Source organism: Pelodiscus sinensis, chromosome 1 (genome assembly GCF_049634645.1).
Source record: "Pelodiscus sinensis isolate JC-2024 chromosome 1, ASM4963464v1, whole genome shotgun sequence".
NCBI lineage: Eukaryota > Metazoa > Chordata > Testudines > Trionychidae > Pelodiscus > Pelodiscus sinensis.
Window position 1 is genome coordinate 322,805,055 of NC_134711.1, and position 23,222 is coordinate 322,828,276.

The window sequence follows — 23,222 nt, forward strand, 5'->3', positions numbered from 1 at the left end:
TGGGTTTCTATGTGCTGTGTTGCAAAAGTGTCAGTGTACGGCCAAGCCCCCTGTTGAGGGGCACATACCCCCCTATCAGGTATATACGGCCCTTCAGGCCCAGTCCCAAAGTACGTGTTCCTCTCTTCAGGTATATACGGCCCTTCAGGCCTATTGGCAGGCAAGCCTCTCCTGGCCAGGGAGTGATTTGGCCATGATAGGGAAAAGAGTGGTAGGGGAACCCGGGTCCTCCTCTCCACCGGGTCCCAGCCCAGGGCCCTATAGGCAGAGACGATCGCTCCTGCCTGCTTGGCGAGGATTACTCCCTGCCCTGGGCTGCTTCCTACCACTCCCTGGCGCCCCTGTAGTCTGCTTGCCTCCGGGTCCGGTCCGTGGCTGAGGCTGACGCGGGGGTTGCGGGCGCTGCTCCCCAAGCGGTGGCGACTGCTGGCATTGCTCCTGAGATGGCTGTGGCGTTGGCTGCTGCTGCTGCTGCTGCAGGAACACTGGGGGATGAGGGGGGTGCGGCCTGACCTCCTCCTTCCCCAGCTGCTTTCTCCCACTGCAGGGCTCCTGGAGCCCTTATACTCTGGCTCCACTGGGAGCATGCCTGGCGGGGCTCTCTCAGCCAGCTGGGCCCAGGCTACTCTCTGCCCTTCAGGACGGGGCCTGTCTGCCCCATCACATCTCCTCTTCCAGGGACTTCCATCTCCACACTAATGCTAATGCTTCTTCCCCAGCAAGGTATTTGGGGCGAACTCCAATTGGGCATGCCGCCTGTTGGTCTTAACTGTGGATGGCTACAACTAGTTGCATGAAGAAAACAGACAATGGGGACCAATCTGGCACTGGTGGCAGGGTGGGTCTTTTGTATCTTCTAGGAAGCTTTTAGTAATTTAACATGTGGTCAGAAGCCACTGAGTTGGATCTAAAGTTCAGTTTTTGGAGGGCCCTTCATCCTCCCAGGTGAAAAGTCTTGCTGCCAACATTCTGCCATCCTTACTCTGAGTGGCGTCTTATTCCAGGAGTAGTCCCATTGAAATCAATAGTGACAGCTTGCGAAAGGAAATACTCGGCTTAATCAGGGTGGCTAAAATCTGGTTCTAACGCAGTCTGCAGACTCAATGGCTACTTTCTGATCTTGATTCCTATTCTATTTCTATTCTGTTCCATCTGGATTCTGCCTCCTTGGTCTCTGTAGTGTCTGAGCACTTTCCAGTCATGCATTACAATACATGATGTCACATATTGTGACATGTGTGACTCGTTCTCTCTCGCTTGCTCGCTCAAACTCTCTCCATTGGGAGGATAGAGTGTGCAGGGCACTGTTTTGTTTGGGGTGTGTTTGGGGGGCATTTTTTGGAAAGTCCATGCTGCTCTGTGTTTACGTCAGAGGGCGATGGAAGAAATGCATCTTGCACTGGGAGCAGGAGGGGGTGAGGTTTGTAATCACTTTCAGATCCTGGGCAGGTTCATCTCAGAGTCCCAGGCCTGAGAAATTTTGTCTCCTAAATAGATGAACTTTACTCCTATTGCAGCTAATTCCATTGAGCCACAGTGAACTTGTCAGCCATGGTCTTCATCCTGGAGTTTTGGGTTCTTTTTGATATCCTGGGCTGTTAAGGGGTGTACCAATCCCTTATTGGTTCAGCAGGGGGAACAAGACTCTGTGGGCTGAAGAGGCCACACCCCTCATCTTTGCTGGGCATGCTCCAGCCAGAATCTGGATACAAAAGGGAGCAACTCAGCTCCTGCAGACGGACACGCTCTAGGAGGTGGAGGCTGGCCAGACAGCAATGACCAAGAACCGTCACGCACCTGATACTACAGAGAGAGAAGAGGCCGCAGGATCCCCAGGCTGACTAGTCATGGAGGAACAGGAAGAATTGAATGGGGAACTGGTCATAGGGGCTTGACTTGGCGTGTTTCAGCAGGGTCCCCACTGAACAGGTGGCAGGCAACCATGCCACCGCCAGGACCCTGGGTTGAGACCTGGTGCGATATCACCCTACCCTGGCTGCCACCCACCCCAAGGCAGCAGCCCACCTCTCCAGCCACTCATGCCACCCGGCCCTGCTACCTTGCTGTTCAAGGGTAGCCCTACTGGCTCTGCCCACTAGGCCATACTGCCCTGCAAGAAAGGGCTGCTGTATTGACTATGGCCATTAGGCCCCACAGCCCTGCAAGAAAAGGCTATTCTATTGATTCTGGACACTATGTCACATAGTTCTAATGAAGAGGGTAGCTATATTGACTCTAGCCATTGGGCCACACAGCCCTGTGAGGGAGCGCACCCCATTGACCCTGATCATTAGCCCTTACTGCTTGGAAGCCAAGGGTTGTCATTCAGACTCAGCCACTGGATTACTCTATATTGACACCAGTGTAAAAGATCAGAATCCAGATGGTCAGTGAGAGATCTGTCTCGCATCAAGTCGGACCATTCCCAGGGAACAGGGAAGGATCCGATTCTCCTCTCCCTTAGGAAGGTTTTGCTCCATGGTGACCCCATGTACTGCAGTGGGATGATTACCAGGTTACACCAGTGTAAGACGGGAATCATACCCCAAAGAGCTGGCTCTGATACACAACCTCCCACCACTGAATAGTCCTGTGGATGCCAGCAGAACTATCCATAGAGCCAGGCACTGTTCCGCATGCGATCAGCTCACAGGGAATAACACGCCCCATGGGAGAGGAGCAGAGCCGGAATAAAACTGGTCAGGTTACCTGCAATACTAGGGCATGAACTGTATTGCTGAAGTCCCGTACAGATTAAAACACAAAGATTGACACTCCCTGACCATGTCCTCCCCTGGAATCCCCAGGCACACCTGACAGAGAAAACACCCCGTGGATTCAAAAGTAGCTTACGGAGCAGCTGCACTGTACACACTGATTTGGCTGCCGGGAAGGGAAGAGTTCGCTGGTGGTAAACATCTCCCCTGGTTGGTAGGTTGTCCCGTTGTACTGGCAAGACTTCTCAGGTGCCCGGAGGCCAGACGGCGTGTGCGGCTCTACAGGGGGAGAGGAGGAACAGCAACAGCCGCGCTGAGTCTCGTTGCTTACCAGCCCCGGCCTTCAGGGCCCGGCAGACTGACGCTACACAGATCCACGCCACTGATCCTGCTCTGATTCATGGGAAGCTGGGACCATCTTCCAGGGGAAATGTAAACATGGCACACTGTTATCAGCTTATCCGGCTCTGGGTCCAGCCTGGCTAGGGCCATCTCCGTCTGGAAGGGAGCCCATAAGACAGTTTGTGCTGCCTCTCTGTGAAATTATGATTAATCTGAAAATCAGTGTGAGAGCTCCCAGGACAGCCCCATAATAAAAGGGAAGAACTTATGGATAAGGAAGCCACATTTCTTCCTTTTCTCCCCTTTTCACCAGCAGGTAGGGAATGGCTACTGCCCTGCTCCAACAGCACAGTCTTCCTCTTCCTGCGTTGTGGGAGATAGAAAGTGGGGGGGAGGGGGAACTTTGATTCTGCACTTTACCCCCATCAATTTTGATTCTGCCTCTTACCCCCATCATTGCACCAGACATGGCCCACCTTCCCTGGATAGCCTGTGCTGGGGAGGTAAGGGACAATGTTCCCTCTAATTTTTTTCCATGTGTGTGGAATAAATGTTGCTCTGTGCACTGAGACAAATGTGGATGTGCACCACCAGGAGGAACACATGCTGCTGTCTGTGGGTGTGGTGAGCAGTCTGCTAATCAGCTGGGCAGCATTTGAATCTCTCCTGGATGGATGCTCCAGCGCACAGCTTACAAGGCACACTGGTAAGGAAGATTCTGAATGCATCTAAGCGACAGTGCAGCACTATAAGTTGGGGTAGGGAACCTCAGGCCTGCACACTGGATGCGGCTCCCACCTTACCTGGATCCAGCCCCCAAGGCTCAGGGCTCCATCCTAGCTTTGGAGAACCTACACTGGTGCTCCAGCCCCTCTGCTGCCCCACAGTTTGGACCCCACCAGGCTCTGGTGTGTGAAGGGAATGTGGCGAGTGTCTATTTGCTTCTTAGTCAGGGGCCACATCAGTGAGAGGTTTTGGTTTTTCTTCTCATTTATGTGCAGCCCCTGACTAATTTTTCATTGCAGAGTTCAAGTGGGCGACCGGCACTTGGGTCTGTGCGCCCTCAGCCTTGCCTGGGTGGGCGTGTCCCCGCTGCCTCCCCACAAAAAAATCATGTGACCCAGGCGCTATTTCCAGCACTGCCCTGCCTTGCCACGAGGCACTGAGCAGGTCTTGGGGCCAGCTGTGCTGCTGTGAAATGGGAACAACGCCCTTTGCCCAAGTGTTTGACATCGCTGAGAACAACGGAGACTCTGGGGACCAGCCTGTTCGTTGGTGTCATTGGCACAGCTCCATGAAAGTCCTGTGCTGACTGAGAGGCGTCTGTGATCTGGCTCTATTGAGCATTGTCTCTTTGGGGTTTGTACAGCTCCCGGCACACAGGAGCCCATTCCTGACTGGGCTTTTGGACTCCCTCCTAATATAAATAGTTGGTGTGAAGACCCATGTTCTATAAGTGTAGAGCGTCGCTTCGCTTCCTGTTTTCCTCATGTCCTGACTGCCCAAAAGCAAAATCATCTGTAGAAACTGAGCTCCCAGATACAGAAACGGTGACCAAAGAAATCTGCTCCCTACATCCACTCACCTGCACAGCGAGGGCAGCACTGCTGAGGGTCAGTGATGAGATTCATACAATGCAGGGCTGGGCACTGGATTTGATAACAGCTCACGTTCACATTCTGTTTGCAGGGAGAGAGAACAGAGCTGTTCAGGGACATAAAAATAACTATTCTGGGTCAGACCAAAAGTCCATCTAGCCCAGTATCCTGTCTTCTGACAGTGGCCAGTGCCAAGTGCCCCAGAGGGAGTGAACAGAACAGGCAATTATTGACTGATCCATCCCCTGTTGCTCATTTTCAGCTTTTGACGAACAGAGGTTAGGAACACTATCCCTGCCCACCCTGGCTAATAGCCATTGATGGACCTATCCTCCATGAACATGTTGAGCTTTTTTTTAACACTGTTATAGTTTTTGCCTTCACAACATCCTCTGGCAAGGAGTTCCACAGATAGACTATGCATTGTGTGAAGAAATCCTTCCTTTGGTTTGTTTAAAACCTGCTGCCTATTAATGTCATTAGGTGACCCCTAGTTCTTGTGTTAGGGGAAGGAGTAAATAACTCTTCTTTATTCACTTTTTCCATACCAGTCCTGATTTTAGACCTGTATCATATTCCCCCTCAGGGCTGCTTCTCTCTTTATTAAGTTGATCTGATCCAATAGAGTCAGTGGTCTGGGACACTGCTGTAGGTCAGAAAGCCTGAGGCCTACTCTCTGCCTATAACCTAGGGCAAGGCACTTTCCCTCTCTGTGGCACTGCTTCCCTCTCACCTTTTGTCAGATTTATGGGACTCTTTCTATGTGTTTGTGCAGGGCTGAGCACAACGGAGCCTCAGACTTCTCTGGGGAACATTGTCCTATGTGCCTGGCCCCAGCCTTGCAGATTCACATGTTTGTAACTCTAGACTGGACGAATGGTGCTCCCTGTGTCTTGGAGGACTGACCAAGGGGGGAAAGGAAGAAGCTCCAGCTTGTTCTGTACACAGCCAGATGGGTTCTGCAAGGGCCATCGCCCCTTGTGCTCCAGTCCCTCCGTTAACTCCCAGGCCACTTCCATTGCTTGTCCAGGGCCCTGTCCCTGAACATCAAAGCCATCAATGGGTCAAGACCCCACCGCTTCTCCACCTGTCAACATGGCTTCCCGCTGCTGGGACAATGCAGCTGTGAGCGCCAAAGACAAAGCTCCCGCATCAAGGAGATTCGGATTCAGTGCTGGATGAGCCTAATACAAAAGGAGTAAGCTCATCCAGCAGCTGCTCACCCTTCAGGCATCTGCCAGCTCCCTCGCTTTGACAGAGTTTTGCCACCGTAAACTGGACTGGTTAGAGGCTGCCAACGCAGTGTTCATGCCCAGCGGCATGCTACAAACACAACAGATGAGATATACCTCCAGACAGGTGCATCGGATGCAGTACATCAGCCCCTGAGGTTCCAAGTAGGGATGCCAGCTCTCTCCTGGACCGTACTTCTTGCCATTAAAATCACAGAACATATCTGCACCTGAAAATCAAACCGGTGGAAGTTATGCACGTGTAGGGAACACTCTTGGAAATGCATTTTCTTCCCCCGTCAATTGGCAGGGCTGAGCCAAGACGTCCTAGTTTCTGCGTTTAGATCCACATCCAAGCTTTTTAATTCAGTGTCTGATCCACCCATGGGATGCCCACATTCATGTCCCTGCTCTGCCTGCTTCAGAACAACGTTTTCCATCCCAGATTGCTCTAAATCAGGCACAGCCAGGTCTTGGGTCTCCCACAACCCAGGTCAGAGCCTTAACCCCCAGCCATGCAACATCAGCCTTTTTTACCTGAAACCGTTGAAACCCATTATACATCTCCTAGACATATGCAGTCCTGTGGCAGCCATGTCGGTCCCAAAATATTAGAGCGTCACAGCGGCTGAGGTAATCTCTTTTACCTCACCAACAGAAGCCAGTTCAATAGAAGATGTTACATCACCCACCCTGTCCCGCTAACATCTGTGGACACTGTATAGGCTTCAGTGAAACATCTGGTGGCGGAATTTCATTTCACTGGCCAAGTTCCAACCAGCTCTGTCTTTCACCCTATATCATCTTGGACACCCCATGCTGTGTTGCCACTAACACCACCAAGATTAGGTGTCGGTCAGAGAGATCTGAGTTGGCAATATGTATGGGCCAGTGGTGCTGCAGTCTGGGACACACTGGGCCAGAACAGAGTCACTTTCACAATATCCTAGGTTGCAGGGCACGCAAGGTTTGATCCAGGCAGCGAGTCACATGCAGAGCTGTCAACTGTCATGATTTTGTCATGAGACTCGTGGTAATGATTGTTTTCCTTGAAGCCCCAGATCCTGGAGCCAAGTGGACATGTGATGATTTCAGCCTTTGTTCTTAAAGAAAAAGTAAGTTCCCAGGCCTTGCAGCTGTGGAGAATGCTTCAAAACACAACCCAGGATTCAAAAAGCAGAAGGCAAATAAAAAGAACACCGTATCTATTATTGTATTATATTATTATAGGCTGCCTGCTATTCCCCTTCCTTTTCAGTGCAAGGAAGTTGCAATCACTTTCCATACCCACAGGCTTCTTCCCCTGTTTGACATTCTGCCATCAGGGCCCTCTGCCATAACCGAGGCTGAGGGAGGCTGGCGAAACCCTGGGGTGAATCCACCCAGCCCAGAGAATTGTCTGGTTTCTGGGTAGGCAGCCCTAAAGATTCCGTTTGGATGGATCTCACCGCCTTGCATGGCATTCCCTTTTTTGCATCCTTAGCTCTCGCCCTGTTAGAGCCGGCTGAGAAAATAGACGTGAAAAGTCATTCTCAAGAGAATTCAGTGAGTCTGATAAGGCTGGGTGGGCCAACTGCAAGCAAGGCAGGCCATGATCTTGCTGAAGAACTGAGCTACAAAACAAGCTGAGCACGGACAGATGAAGGCTGATCTTGGGAGAAGAAAGTTACAGTGCGAGCAACAAGTGACCTCTTGGTCCATCTTGGCCCCACCCTGCAAGGTGCTTCGTACCCTCAGGCCTGGCTGACTCCAGTGGAGGTGGCTGGGCCCCTTGCAGGAACCACTCAGCATCAAGCCCGTTGGGAGGAAGCTGGACTATAAAAAACCAGGACTATGTAGCAGTTTAAAGACTAACAAGATGGTTTAACAGGTGATGAGCTTTCGTGGGCCAAACCCACTTCCTCAGATCAAATAGTGGAAGAAAATTGTCACAACCATATATACCAAAGGATACAATTAAAAAAAATGAACACATATGAAAAGGACAAATCAAATTTCAGAACAGAAGGGGGGAGGTAAATGTCTGTGAGCTAATGATATTAGAGGTGATAATTGGGGAAGCTATCTTTGTAATGGGTAAGATAATTGGTATATCCTTTGGTATATATGGTTGTGACAATTTTCTTCTACTATTTGATCTGAGGAAGTTGGTCTGGCCCACGAAAGCTCATCACCTATTAAACCATCCTGTTAGTCTTTAAAGTGCTACATAGTCCTGTTTTTTGTTTCAGCTACACCAGACTAACACGGCTACATTTCTATCACTATAAAAAGCACACATGGAAGTGATGAGTGAAACAGAATGAAATAAAGCAAAAGATGGAGAGGACATGGAAGGGGAAAGGCCCTAAATGAGGAGTAACTCCACTGAAGCCAAGGGAGCTGGGTGGATGTAAATGAGATCAGAATCAGTCCCAAAATGTACACAGGTAAATGACTGTATTGAGTGTAGTTGAGTCATATAGACATGTAGTGTTGCAAGTGATCTTGAGAGGTCATCTAGTCCATCCCTCCTGACTACCCAGTACTCTCAGACCATCCTTGACAGCTGTTCTTAAAAACCTCCAGGGAAGGGGATTCCACAACCTCCCATGGAAACCATTTCTAGAATTCAGTTAACCGAAATCTCCCTTGCTGCCGATTCAGTCCTACCTTCGTGCCCATGGAGAACAATCAATCACCCATCTGTGTAATAACACCCCTTATTGGAGTTGAAGATTGTTATCAAGTCCCCTCTCAGTCTTCTTTTCTCAAGACTAACCAGGTCCAGTTTTTTAAACCTTTCTTTAAATGTCTTTATTATTAAGGTCACATACCCATCTTTGCATGGTGCATATACCTGCTTAATTTAAGTTTCCACTTTAGGCATCTGACAATCTGGGCACCAGCCCATGAAAGCTTATGCACTAATAAATTGATTAGTCTTTAAGGTGCCCTAGGACTCCTTATTGTTTTTGTTGAAAAAGACTGACCCTGCTACCCCTCTGACACCTATGCCACCTTAAGGATTTAGAGTACTTTAAAATCTTATCCCAGTCTGGGGCTGGCTAATGGTTTCAGGAGGTCCTGACAAGTCTTTACCCTCAAAGGCACAATGACCAACACCGACTGACTGTCGTGGGACCTGGGTGCCTTTGGAAATCTGCCCTTTCCGCACTTGGGTTGAAATTCTCGACCATGGACTTCGCCAAGATCTCACCCTTAAGCTGCGGCAGGGACCTTTGGAGAAATACATGTGGTTCAGATCTGGCCCCAAAGCCTCATTGCACAGAAGCTGGCCTCCCTTTTGGGGAACAGAGGTGACCTTCCTGGCTGCTGTTTCTCGTAAAACATCATAGAATCATAGACCCTCTAGGGATGGAGACTCCACTACTTCCCTAGGTAACCTAACCCCCAACAGCCTCTACGTCTTCCCTTGGGAGTCCAGGGAGCTGAGCCAGCATCGCTGCCCTGAACATGGAGAGGTGTGTCAGACCTTGTAGACACAGTCCTCTACCTGCAGAGAGCAAGATGAGCTCATGTCTTGCCACCTTCAGCATAAAACGGATAATTATTTCTCTCCATGGGACTCCCCCAAAAACCAGTGTCTTGGAGAAAGGGAAGCTGCTGCGGTTACAGATGAAGGATGAAGAAGAAGGTGGGACAAGAGAGGATTGTGTGAGAGAAGGTTGGAAAAAACGGAGTTTGTTTAGTCTGGGGAAGACTAAGAGGGGACATGAGAACAGCTTTCAAGTACATAAAAGGGTGTTACTCCTTGGCCTCTGAGGATAGGACAAGAAGCAATGCAAGAGAGCATTGCAGCAAGGGAGGTTTATGTTCGACATTAGAAAAAACTTCCTAACTGTCAGGGGGGTTAAACACTGGAATAAATTGCCTAGGGAGGTTGAGGAATCTCCATCACTGGAGATATTTAAGAGCAGGTTAGACAGACATCTATCAGGGATGATGTAGATCGGTGATTCTCAACTAGGGGTACGCATACCCCGGGGGTACACAGAGGTCTGCCAAGGGACACATTCACTCAGCTAGCTATATGCCTAGTTTTACAACAGCCCTAGCGAAGTCAGTATACACTAAAATTTCATACAATGACTTGTTTATACTACTCTACACACTATCCCCTGAAATGTGAGTACAATATTTATACTCCAGTTGCTTCATTTTATAATTAAATGGTAAAAAGGAGAAAGTGGGCACATTTTCAGGAATAGTGTGCTGTGACGTATCTGTATACTTATGCCTAATGTTGTAGGCTGGAAGTGAGTGAATCTTGGGGGTACACAAGACAATCAGACTCCTTAAAGGGGGATAGGAGTCTGGAAAGGTTGGGAGCCACTGGTGTAGATCAGTGGTGCACAAACTTTTCCTATCGCCCCCCCCATCAGTAATGGGATCTGTCTGACCCCCCCTCTCCATTACTGCACAGTTGGCTCAGCAAGGGAGCTTGATCTGAAGGCAGAGCTGAGGATGGGGAAGAAGCTGAGGTAAGAGGCAGAGCTGACCTGGGGGCAGAGAGGGAATCAGGGCAGATCTGGGCTGAGCATGGGGCTAGAGCAGGACTGGGTGGCACTGCCTACTTGCCTGGTGTGGGGGCTGGCCCAGGCCCCACGATGTGTCCCCCCAAATGTTCCTCCATGCTCCCCAGAGGGCGTGTCCCACAATTTGGGGCTCTAGTCCTGCTGTGGGGGCAGGGGACTGGACTCAATGACCGCTCGGTATCCCTTCCAGGCCTATGAGACTATGAATTGCATTTCAGCTGTGGAAGGCCAGGTAACGTAGTGGAGAGGCTGCTGGTTTGGTGCTAGGAAGGACTTGGTTCTTCTCCCAGCTACGGCCTTGGCCAACTCACTTTACCTCTGCCTCTCTTCTCACCCTTTGTCTGAGCTCTTCACGCCTGGACTGTCTCTCAGCACGTCTGTGATGGCTGCCATCGCCATGGGGCCTCCAGACACTGCTGGGACGCACAATAGCGGCCTGCTAGTAAAATGGTGCGATTCCCCCTCTGACCAGCTCCTGAGACCTGACGCTAGTGAAGGGTAAAAGTGGATGACTCTATCCATGGCACCGCACCCTAGAAAGAGAGCTGCCATTGCCGCCGATTCCTTGAACTCCACAGGGCAATGGGAATAGCTGGTATATACAGCCCTGTAGTTACACAGGCAAGAGCAGAACCAAACAGAGCTGCAATTCAGTGTGGTGCAAGAGGGTGATGCTCGGCTTGTAGATCCATTTAAAAACCCCACGTCTGTCTCTGTTGCCATCTGAATGCGTCTCCGCGGGAGCCACCGTGGATTTAAGAGCTTCCTGAGGATTAAACCCACCTCTGTGCTAAGGCCACCTTTTGTTAGTCCCTTAAGTGACTGCGCAAAGCACAGGCCTTACGTTCCATGGTTAATGTGACACAATGGCAGCATTGTCAATCGCAGCAGAAAATTCCATTACAGACAGAATGGCATTCAGTGTCGATGCAGGCGTTTGCACGGCATTCTGGGTGGATCCATGGGGGTCTCCATTCTCTCCAAGTCTGTGGTCGCTCAATTCCCCAAGCCACTCATATAAATCACTCCAAAGTAGACAAATCAACAAACTCATCTGTTCCCGCCCCTGATGGTTCGGAATGACCAAGGCTTAGAGCAAATGGCCAGTCGCGCAAGGACTGTGTTTATCTACGCAATTGCAGGAAATGAGTGAAAAAATAATAACTTTCAAAAGGGAGAATAATGACTTCATTTTTCCCTGCTTAATGAATTATGCTGAAGATGAAGAAATATAGTTACCTTAATATGACAGAGCTTTGCTAAGCTAGCACACTTCCCCATGCCAGTTGGCTGGGTGGTTTCAATGTTTAATCACTTGTCTTTCACAAGTGGAACCCTGGTTTGAATCCAGCCCTAGAAAGCAAGCTGATTAATGTCTGCAAATGTTCTGCCATTAAAATTACAAAGACCTGGTAGTTTAAGGCACCCGTAGACACTTGTCCACATCTCAGCAGCACTGTGGTGCATAGTTGGCACCAAGCAGATGGCTATTTGGTTAAAGGTGATCCAGAGATGTAATGAAGGAGAAGGCTTAGAAGCATCAGAATGCAGATCATTTTTTCCCATGCCAGTATAATAATTTCATTTTCATAGGTCAAATGTTGGAGATCTTCCCAATTTGCTCTGAGCGAAAAGCCATTTGTAGCTTTAAATTGCCACTTGAGCTCCAGTCTCCTTATTTATTGCCGTCTTCAGCAATAACACGCTCACAAAAGTCATGTTGTTTTCTAAAAAGAGGATTTGCACGGTGAAGACTTTTGGATATTAAGTACCAAATGAAAAACCGTAACCTGGTTTCTCATTCCAACGGCTTTCACTGGTTTTCCTGATGGTGGCCCATGTGTTCTCCTCTGAAGGAGGAGAAAACCGGGAAGCCTTCATCCCCTAAATCTACACAAGTAGGAGCACCACTGTGGGACTGCATCAGTGTGGAGGTGACACGTAAGTTCTAGAGCTGCAGAGCATAGTTGGACAGGCAAAGCTCCCTTTTGCAGATGTGGACGTCTCCCCTCTATGCTCACAGCACAGCTGGGAGAAAGGGTAGAATGGAACAGTCACGGGAGCCAAAGCCAATAGGACTGTGCAGCAAGAAGAACAAGAATAATATTTAGCACTCATAGATCTCAAAGCACTTAGCAAAGGAGCATCGCTAGCCCCATTTTACAGATAGGGAAACTGAGACGCAGAAGAGTTAAGTGACTTGCCCAAACTCACACACTGAAGATTCATGATTCCGTCTCCCAAATCCCAGCCCCTCATGGTGAAGTGAGGGTCAGGGACTCTCCCCCAGTGGTGTGCCAGGGTCCAGGTTGCTCTATGGGGACTTCTCAGCACATTCATTGGTATAACTGGCACAAATCCTCCCTCCTCACCAGCAAGGAGAACCTGTGTCTTTACGTGATACCTGCTACCTTGCTGTGTTATGCTTTTGTAGGAAGGTAGCGTGGAACCTAAGGGATTCTAATTCCCTGTGTGGCTAATGTTCACATATGTTCATGCCCCAGCATCCTCCTGCAGAAAAGTCCCAATGCCACAGCTGTGGTGTGCCCAGACTGGCATCTGTTTCCTGACCCCCCCCCCCCCCGCCCCCCCCCCGGAAGGATTATGCTAGGAGGTCAGAGTCCAGCCGCAAACAAACCGGAGCTGGGAGGAGGACAGATCTTTATGAAAAACAAAGAGTTTGGGCCAGATTCTCCACCCCGTGCTCCTGTTGAGTAGCACCATGGAGAGCCACACAGCAGCCACATTATATAAAGGAGCATTTTGTGCCAATGTAAACTACGCCACACAAGGTTCTAAGCAATGTCTGTCAAGCCCCCTTGTCAAAAGGTAAGGGTACAACTGACTTGCCTTCTTTCATTTACATCAGCTTCTCAGGGTATTGCTCAGTGGAGTTACTCTGGATTTACATCAGTGGTAAGAGACAGCAGAATCAGGCCCTTAGCATTTACAGATCACCTTACATGCATCCGATCCCTTCCATACTGTACAGGCCTGCCCATGTGGGGAATCAAAGGGGGCAACTACCCCTGGGGTCTGGTGATGCAAAGGGGCCTGGAGCTGCAGCAGTGGTAGCTAGATCCCTGGGCTCGTTAACGTGCAGCCAGGGCTACATGCAGTGTTCTCTGGGAAGTGCTAAGGCTGCCTGGAAGAGGTGCTACATCAGTGGTCCCCAACCTTTAGAGGCTGCCGGGCGCCAGAGGGCAGGGACACATGCATGCCCGGGGGCAGCCCCCCCCATAGCTGCGTGCTCGGGGGCAGCCCCCCCCATAGCTGCGTGCTCAGGGGCGGGGCCCCCCATAGCCACGTGCTCAGGGGTGGCCCCCCCCAGCGCCGCGCGCCCAGGGCTGGCACCCCCTCCAAATGCCGCAGGCCCGGGGCTGGCGCCGTCCCCCAAGCGCAGCGCGCCTGGGGCCGGGCCCCCCCCCTGCAAGCGCCGCGCTCCCAGGGCCAGCGCTCCTCCCAAGCGCTGCACGCCGGCGCCCCCTCCAAATGCCGCGCGCCCGGAGCCGGCGCCCCCCCTGCAGGCGCCGCGCGCCCAGGGCACGAGCGGCCAATTCGCGCCGCTCCCGGAGCCAGCGCTTACCATGCGCCCGGGCCGGCTCCGGCACCATGCATGTACCACATGCCCGGGGTCAGGCCAGCCCCGAGCATTTGGCGGGCGCACACAAATGGCCCCGCGGGCACCATGGCGCCCACGGGCACCGTGTTGGGGACCACTGTGCTACATTCTCTGGGCAGCACTGAGGACTGCCTAGTCCTGGCCCCACCCCTGCTGCCTGAGGCCCTGCTCCTCCCGGGGTGTGGAACATCCCGCCCACCTTGCCCAGGGCAGGCTATCAGCAATTGATCCGTCAATGTATAATGTCTGTGTAGACATGATAAATCAATCTCAGAGCTCTCTCCCATCGACACCGGTACTCTGTCAGGTTGAGAAGAGTAGCCAGCAGCATTGACGGAAGAGCAACCCCTGCTGACTATACTGCATGCAAGACACTGTGAATAGTGTGTTGACTACAGCTACACTTTTTGAGTAGCTGAAGTAAGTGCCGGGGAGGGAGGGCAGGGTAGTGTAGACTAGGCCTACGAGTCCTAGGTCCTTCAATTGTCTTTTTAATCGGGTTTTGTGTTTTTTTGAGAGTGACACTTCGGAGCCACATAAAGTCACGTAACATCCCTGCATGCCCCTTTGTGTCTCAGTGTGGTGCTATGAGTGTGCTCCACTTCAGTTTCCCCAGATTGGGCGGCGATGGGTTCATTTTAGCACTCCTTACCCAAAGGTAAGGAGAAGCCACCACATACCAACAAAACAACTGGTCCCCTTCTAATGAGGATTCTGGACAGGAGCAATCCATCACAATACACAGTTCGTCTCAGGGAGTTTACACTTAACACCCACCAAACGAAGTCTCTGAGTTAGATCAGCTTGGTTTCTGGGAGCCTGAGAGAGAACCCACCATCCACATGTGCGTCTCTCACTCAGTTGCTTCTTCTATAGCTCAGCCCTAGGGCAGGGCAGAACAAGGCAGGGCATCCTCCATTCCACCCCAAGCAGTCATGTTGGCGTGCATCAGCCTGTCCTTTAAGGGGTAGTGCATTCCTTTACTAGCCCGTTGGTGAGCTCACTGAGGCCACTGATTTCACTGGGAGTGGCTCAGGGCTCCTCGTGATGGTCATCCCAGGAACAGTATGCACAAGCTGGCCCTTTTAATCATCCTGTGGTAGCTTGTAAGATGGGCGCCTTTGGTTCTCTCTAGGTGGAATTTTAGCTGCCACCAGACTGGGCGAGTTCTTGGTCAGAACACAGCCTGACTGGCCAGCTTGAGAGGGGCATTGCTTTGGAGGACTGCGCTGGATGAACCCTTCTCTCAGACCAAGAGAACTGCCACCACCGTGCTCCCATGTATCCCAATTTTTTAAACATCCTAAGTCAAAAGAGCCATTCCCAGAGCTCCATCATGCCCATGCTTGTCCCTGTGCCCTCCAAGGAAAGATAATTAACCCTAGGGGGAAAACAAAGACACTATAACCCCTGCTATTTTAGACCCAGGCTTCCTGGAGAAAGGGCTGATTAAATAAAACCAAAAGCTTCAGCGGGGGAGCTGAGATAGTCTGTAACAGGAAAAACTTAAAAAACAACGAATAGTCTAGTAGCACCTTAAAGATGAACAAAACATCTGGGCTGTGTCTAGACTGGCCAGTTTTTCCGGAAAATCAGCCGCTTTTCCGGAAAAACTTGCCAGCTGTCTACACTGGCTGCTTGAATTTCCGCAAAAGCAGTGACTTTCTACTGTAAGAAATCAGTGCTTCTTGCGGAAATACTATGCTGCTCCCGTTCAGGCAAAAGTCCTTTTGCGCAAAACTTTTGCGCAAAACGGCCAGTGTAGACAGCTCAGATTTGTTTTCCACAAAAAAACCCTGATCGCGAAAATGGCGATTGGGGCTTTTTTGCGGAAAAGCACGTCTAGATTGGCACAGACGCTCTTCCGCAAAAAGTGCTTTTGCGGAAAAGCGTCCATGCCAATCTAGATGCTCTTTTCCGAAAATGTTTTAACGGAAAACTTTTCCGTTAAAAGCATTTCCGTAAAATCATGCCATCTAGACACAGCTGTAGATGGTATCATGAACTTTAATGGGCAAAGGACTTCCAATATTCCAGTCATCTGAAGAAGTGGGTTTGTCCCACGAAAGCTCATGATAGCAGCTACATGTCTTGTTAGTCTTTAAGGTGCTACTAGACTACTCATTGCTTTCTACGGGAGGAAGACTGCTCTTGTGGTTCTTACACGTGGCTCTTACACTGGCCGTTTTGCGCAAAAGTTTTGCGCAAAAGGACTTTTGCCTGAACGGGAGCAGCATAGTATTTCCGAAAGAAGCACTGATTTCTTACAGTAGAAAGTCACTGCTTTTGCGGAAATTCAAGCCCAGCCCTACACATTAAGAGCCCTGGCTTTTAATCCCAGCTCTGCGTAATCTCATGTGACTCACAGCCTCAGTCCCCCAGCTCTAAAGCAGGGGAGGTGAAAATCCTCATTCCTGAGCCTCGCTGAAGTGCTTTTCATCTTCAAAGAGAAGGCACTTGAGATCTGCAGAGCAAGCAATGGCCTCCCTCTACACCCAGGTAAAACTGTCAGGAAAGTACCACTAAAAGTCCCTCCTGCAGTGAATGTATCCAGAGCCTGTGAAGTCTGAAACAAGGTGGGGGGCTCCCACTGCTGTTTTCCACTTCCATGACGGGCAGCTACAGCAAGCAGAACGAGTCTGTGCCACTTGAGAGTTCAACTCAGTGTGTCTGATCGACCCTTGCTATCCTAGCCATGAAGGGTGCATTTACACTGTGAGCAACAGGACGCCTCAGAGCTTGGGTCAAGTGACTTAGGCTTGCGCCACTGCACAATAAATAGCTCTGCAGATGTTGGGCTGGGGCTGGAGATCAGGCTCTGAAGCCCGCACCTCTCCCTAGGGTTGAGAGCCCAAATGTCTACCACTGGTTTTAGCACCCTAGGGCAAAGCACTCCACCCAAGGGAGGTTCGCTCACTAGATGGTTGCATCTGTCGGGTAGCGACCGTCCTTCAGGGAGATGGTGTTACTACTATTCCTGTTGGCACACATTGTATCTACACGAAGGGTTGTGTCTCCAGAGCTATCCTGGTGCTGCTGCATTGGCAGAGTCCTTGTTGCATAATCACAGACTGTGTTGGGAAAGACTGCTTAATGCACCAAGGGATCTTCTCCGGGACAAGCCCTTCAAAGGCAGTGGTAGAACGGAGCTTTCCCTAAGCTTAAACTGTCCCTCAGCCACCAATAGGATGTTCATATTCCTGACACGGAAAGAATCTACTTTGATTTTCTCTTCTCTCTAGAGCAGGCTTGGGTTCCATGCCTTGCTTTTTTGGGCAGCTGAAGGTTGCATGATCATCAGATCTGCAGATGATACAAATTGGCAGGATTCCTTGACTTCCCCGGAGCTGAAGGTCTGGCCTGCGCTGTTGCCTGTCTTTCAGGAGCAACAACCTACGAAGCCATGGACCCTCTGCATTTCATCCCCTAAACCATTCCCTGCAGGTGAATCTCAGCCTCGCTTTTGCCTCTGAAATACGAGCTGATCCCAAAGAGCTCGATGCTGCAGGCTGAGCCCTGATGGCTAGGCCTAGTGATGGAAGTGAATTTGGTTACCAGTCAGTGTTTAGGAAACAAGCCGAGGGCCAGTATTGGAGTGACTAAGGCCAAATGCCAGAGCTGGGGGTTAAACCAGTTGCAAAGCAAAGGATGAGCCAGGGATCTCCCTTGGAGATACCAAAACCAAAGGCCAGAACTAGATGGGCAGCTAGAGTCATAAGCCAGCGGCCGAGCCAGGAGGCTGAGGCTGCAGAAGAGCAGGGAGTGGAACAAGGGCAAGCAGCATGAGGTGCATGACCTGCAGTCAAGCAGCACCTGGTCTGGAGTGGAGACCAGGCTTATTGGCAGGGCTGCCAGTCAGCGCCCCCAGAACCATCAATTCCAAGGCAGTGCGGCTAGCAGGGAAGTTAGTGGGAACCATCCCACAGCTGGTCCTGCCTGGTCTGGCCTCTGCCATGAGGTACATCTAGGTTAGCAAAGCCCTGATCCCAGCTCTCAGCCGTGTCTCCGCACCAACTCTCTGAAGATTGGACATTTGTGTAACGTTCTCAGTTCCTTCTAAGCTGCAAGGTCAGCAGCAGCAATCCAGAGCCGTGCAACAGGGGCTTGGGGAAGAGAGAGGGGGATGGGTGGGAACTGAGGAAGGGGATCAAGTTGGGGCATGCAAGGCTGCTGTGGACCTCTCCCCCAAGCTTGGAGCTGGTTGCTGCTTGTGGGGAGAGAGGGGGGCTTCTCCCCCAAGTTCCATGCTGCCAGAGGGGAGAGAGCTGAGGGGAGTCCTCTGGCTCCAGCTCCAGGCAACCTGCCTGCATCCCAAATTCCTCATCCGCAGCCCCACCCTAGAGTCCACACCCCCAGCCAGAGCTCTCACCTCCCAACCCTCTGCCTCTCCCACACGCCAACCTCTTACCCCCAGCCCCACCCCAAAGTCCGCACCCCCAGCCAGAGCTCTCATGCCCCCGCACCCCAATCCTCCGACCCAGCACCGAGCCCCCTCCCACAACCCAAATCCCTTGGCTTCGTCCCATTAAGCTTGTTACATGCACCAATACAGAAGTGATTCGTCACCCATCACCACCATGTTGGTGCACATCACAGCATTCATTCCGCATACGAGTCTGAACTATTCGAGGGAACACTGGTCACCTTACCCCTGACTTGAGGTGCAGGCAACAGATTAACTCTGAGCTCAGCTTTGCCGGCCCATTAGAACAGATCTCCTGGCTTTAGTAAGGCTTTTGATACTATCTCACACGACTGCCTCCTACACAAAGTGGGGAAATGCAGCCTAGAGATGAGCCTACTGTAAGAGGAGTGCATAATGGATTGAAAGAGCATTCTCACAGAGTAGTCACCAACCGTTCCTGGTCAAGCTGGAAGGGCATATTGAGTGGGGTCCTGCAGGGATCTGTCCTGGGTCCAGCTCTGTTCAGTATCTTCATAAATGGTTTGGATAATGGCACAGCAAGTCTCCTTATAATGTTTGTGGGTGATATCAAGCTGGGAGGGGTTACAAGCATTTTGGAGTAGGGGCTAGAATTCAGAATGATCTGGACAAACTGGAGAAATGATCTGAACAAAACAGGACAAAATTAAGTCACAAAAATGGCAACATCCTAGCCTTAGGAAGGAATAAATAATTGGCACAAATACAAAACGGGAAATGCCTACCTAGGAAGGAGTGCTGCAGAGAAAAAAACCTAGGGGTTATAATGGATCACAAACTAAATATGAGTTAATCAAGTAATGTTGCAAAAAAAAAGGGGGGGGGGAACAAAATTCTGTGATGTATTAGCAGGAGAGTTGCAAGCAAGACACAAGCAGAGATTATTCCGGTCTGCTCAGCACTGGGGCTGCGTCTAGACTGTTTTCTTCTGCTGAAAGAAGATATGCAAATTCAGAGCTAATTTGCATATCTTCTGATTGCGTTATCGGCAGAGGTTTTGTCGAAAAAGAAAGCAGTTTAGATGCGGTTCTTTCGAAAAAACCACCCCTTTTTTGAAAGAAACCTGCACACCTCATGTTTTTAGGAAGAAGGGTTCTTTTGAAAAAGAGTTTTTCCCCCAAAAGAACTGCATCTAAACTGCTTTCTCTTTCACAAAACCCCTTCTGAGAAGATATGCAAATTAGTTCTGAATTTGCATATCTTCTTTCTGCAGAAGAAAGCAGTCTAGACATAGCTTAAAAGGCCTCAACAGGAGTCTTGTTTCCAGTGCCGGGCACTACATTTCAGGAAAGATGTGGACAAAATGGAAAAAGTTCAGAGGAGAGTAACAAAAATGATTAAAGGTCTAGAAAACACGACCTGCAAGACTGATAAACTTTTGTTTGTTTAGTCTGGAGAAGGAAAGACTGAGGTGGGCCATGATAAAAGTCTTCAAGTAGGTGAAAGGTACAAAGAGGAGGAGGATAAATTGTTCTCCTTAATCACTGAAGATAGGAAAAGAAGTAATGGACTTAAAGTGCAACAAGGGAACCTTAGGTTAGCGCCTCAAAAAACCCTGTCAGGGTAGTTAAGTACATTGCTTAGGGAGGTTGTAGAATCTCAGTCACTGGAGAGTTTTAAGAACAGATTAGACAAATGCCTGTCAGGGATGGTCTAGATCTGAGGTTCTCAAACCGGGTTAGGACCCCAAAGAGGTTTATAACCCCATTTTGTGTGGGGTCACCAGGGTTGGCTTAGACGTGCTGGGCCCAGGACTGAAGCGGAAGCCCAAACCCCATCCCCAGAGTGGGTGGGCAGGCGGCTGGAGGGGCTGTGATACCACAGTACTTGTAAGCAATTTTAAGTGTAGGCTGGAGTGCTGGGGGCTCAGGCAGAGTGTTGTGGTGGGTGTGGGGGAGTTCAGGGCAGAGTGTGGAAGACACAGGAGTCAGGGAAGGGGGGTGAGAGGTAGAGGGGGGCTCAGGGCAGGGGTGAGGGCTCAGGGCAGAAATATGGGGGGTGCAAGAGTCCGGGGAGGAGGTTGGGGCTGGGTGGGGGCCTCAGGGCAAGGACTGTGGGGAGTCTTGGGGCTGGGAGCATGGCCACCATGCTCTGCTAGATCCCCGGCCACCTGAGCTTTGGGGCTGCAGCCTGGGTGAGCAGTGGCCTTGCTGCCCAGGGGCTGTGGGTGCTGGCTCAGGCCCAGTAGGGCTGGGGCTGAGGGGGAGTAGTTTGGACTGTGGAGGATGGGGGCCAAAACGGGAGGGGTGGGCCAACAGCAGCAGCAGCATGGTGGCTGACAACATTCAAAGGCCCTCCCGCAGCCGGCCACTCTCTTACCGGTGCATCACAGTGTGGTGCACCAGCTTCCTTTCACCACTGTGGGGGCTTAGGTTACAGGCCCCCTGCCTCGGGCTGAAGCCCTTGGCTTTAGTTTTGTCCCTCCCACACCTGGGCTAAGACCCCCTCCTGGGGTTGTGTCTTTGTTGCCAGAAGGGGGTTGAGGTGCAATGAAGTTTGAATATCCCTGCTCTGGATACTATTTAGTTCTGTTTCAGTGCAGGGGAAGGCCGTGGATAACTCACTGAGGTCTCTTCCAGGCCTACATTTCTGTGAGGCTAAGGCCTGCCAATCAGACCCTCAACAGTCTGTAATGTGAGGACCCGGCTAATGGCGGGGCAGCAATCCAACAGTCCTGCATAATGGACCAGACTTTTAGCTGGTCTAAATGGCCTAGCTCCAGGGGTTCCAGTGGACCCAATGCAGTGTCTCCACTTCCAATGTGGCTCCTGTATCCAGCGCCGTATGGCCCGGGCCAGCCAAATGAAAGCGACTGTCTAAGAATGTGCATTTATTGGTCAGCCTGTGTACTTGTCTGTCATTGTAGTAAGTGCTGAGTTGACAGTGGCATGGCTGGACTGAAAGCCCTTAGACACAGCCAGGCGGTTAGGGGAGAGGCCCTGTTGGGCAGGTTCCCAAGCCCACATGCCAGGTTATTAACAAAAAAAGTGTGTGTGACTGTTATTGAAACATAATGTTATGGCTATAAAAAGAGTCAACCTATTCAGGGTGAGCCGTGTTTTCATTTTACTTCTGTCTGGGCATATTAAATGATCAAGCATACAATTTACAGAAGGCCCACGTCACCCACACATACCCACACACTTGCACACCCCTTGACTCTGCCTCCTCCAAGCACTGGCAAGAGGGCTGGCTGGGATATGTGAAATACTGTATTGCATTCCCAGCCTCTCCGGTATCCGACTGTAGAATTTTCATGCTCACTCGCAGATAACGGGGGCCCGATTCTCTTCCCCCTCCAGGATCACATTGGTGTGAGGGAAAAGATAACTGCCCATTAAATCTATTGTCCACACCAGGACCACCACATCCACAGACTTTCTTCTTGCTCTTGCAAAGGGATTAGACCCATTAGGATCCAGGGGAATTCCTAGCTGGGGAGGAGAACCCTTCTTAGGCCAGGGGCCCATTTCTTCATGGAGACCAGCTTTGCCATTCATGTGGCTAAAATATTGCACTGGGGAGCTGGTTCCTCCTCCATGTGCCCAGGGGGTTACCTCCCAGGGGGTAATCCAGGGGGTTACCTCCTCTACCTCCAGCATCCCAGGGGGTTACCTCCTCTACCTCCAACTTCTCAAATAGAGGGTAGCAACGATCTTACATTTTTCTTGCCCCATTCATCCTGAAGTGCTTTACAGCTTACAAGCTACTATAGCTACATGATTCACTTTCCCTTCCACACTTCTGGGGGGAATCACAGCAGCCTTTAGGCAGTGGGCAGCAACCCAACCTGTGTAGAAGAAAAATACTATATCCAATGGGAAAGAATTCTAGGTAAGCAGGCTAACAGACTTCAGCTGGGGTTCAGAGTCCTGTGAAATGTGCTATGGAATCTCTAAGAATCATAAAAGTAACACTCATCTGATCAATGGAGCAAGTTCAGTGACACTGGAGTAAATCCAGAGTAACTAACTATGGACCAGATCCTGCTCCCATTGAAATCAATGGATACATTTCAACTGACTGTACTGGATCGGGCCTTATAGTCACTGGTTCACATAGAATCCCTCCTCCTCTGGGCCTTTTCAACCTTTCGTGTCAATCCTTGTTCGGCCCATAAGTGGTGGATTCATGCCAGATGGGTCTTTGCTTTTCCAAGCAGGGCTTCAGGCTTTGATCAGTTTCACACCCTCACCAGCTAACATTATTCCGCGTGTGTCAATGAGCATCCGTACTTCAAGAGCGGTTGTAAATATAAAGTCAAGAACAATGTCCAGGACAGAAAGTCCAGGAGCTGCTCTGACAGCCCTGTGTGTATGGAGGGCTTCAGAGGAAAAGAAGAGAAAAAGCTATAAATGAGATGTGTTAAAACAGCCCGGAATCTTGTTTTGCTGCATCTTAGCTCCTCACATCAGGGCGGACTTCTCCACATGCATTAAGTCCTGGTGGTGCTGAACATCTCCAGGGTTTTTAGAGGGTTGGAGCTATTGCATATGCCTGGAAATAATTTCCCTTTGAACTTGTACACAGCCCCTCTCATGGGAGGATCTTAAAGCACACTAATGAGGCCTCACAACCTGCACCCCGAGACATGGATGTGTTCATGTAAAGTGAAATCTTTATAACTGGAGCATTCCAGTGGACAGCTGATGGCCTGAACTGTACCTATGGCAGTCATTGGGAATTTTGATGTTGACTTCAATGAAGCTGGATCAGATCTTATGGGAAG

The 23,222-nt window shown here is 50.5% G+C and overlaps 1 protein-coding gene across 3 annotated transcripts in view; it reads right to left on the bottom strand.

Annotated features, from left to right (window-relative positions):
* CHRDL2 (chordin like 2) overlaps positions 1 to 23,222 on the bottom strand; it is a 72,538-nt gene that overhangs the window by 40,125 nt on the left and 9,191 nt on the right. The window contains exons 1-4 of one of the 3 annotated variants that reach the window (XM_075919602.1): positions 11,211 to 11,246; positions 6,007 to 6,119; positions 4,645 to 4,738; positions 2,854 to 2,996 (exon numbers count right to left, since the gene is read on the bottom strand). In XM_075919602.1, coding sequence (XP_075775717.1) covers positions 2,854 to 2,996; positions 4,645 to 4,738; positions 6,007 to 6,111 — 342 coding nt within the window. In that variant the 5' untranslated portion in view covers positions 6,112 to 6,119; positions 11,211 to 11,246. The other 2 variants (XM_075919603.1, XM_075919601.1) reach the window with 2 other exon arrangements.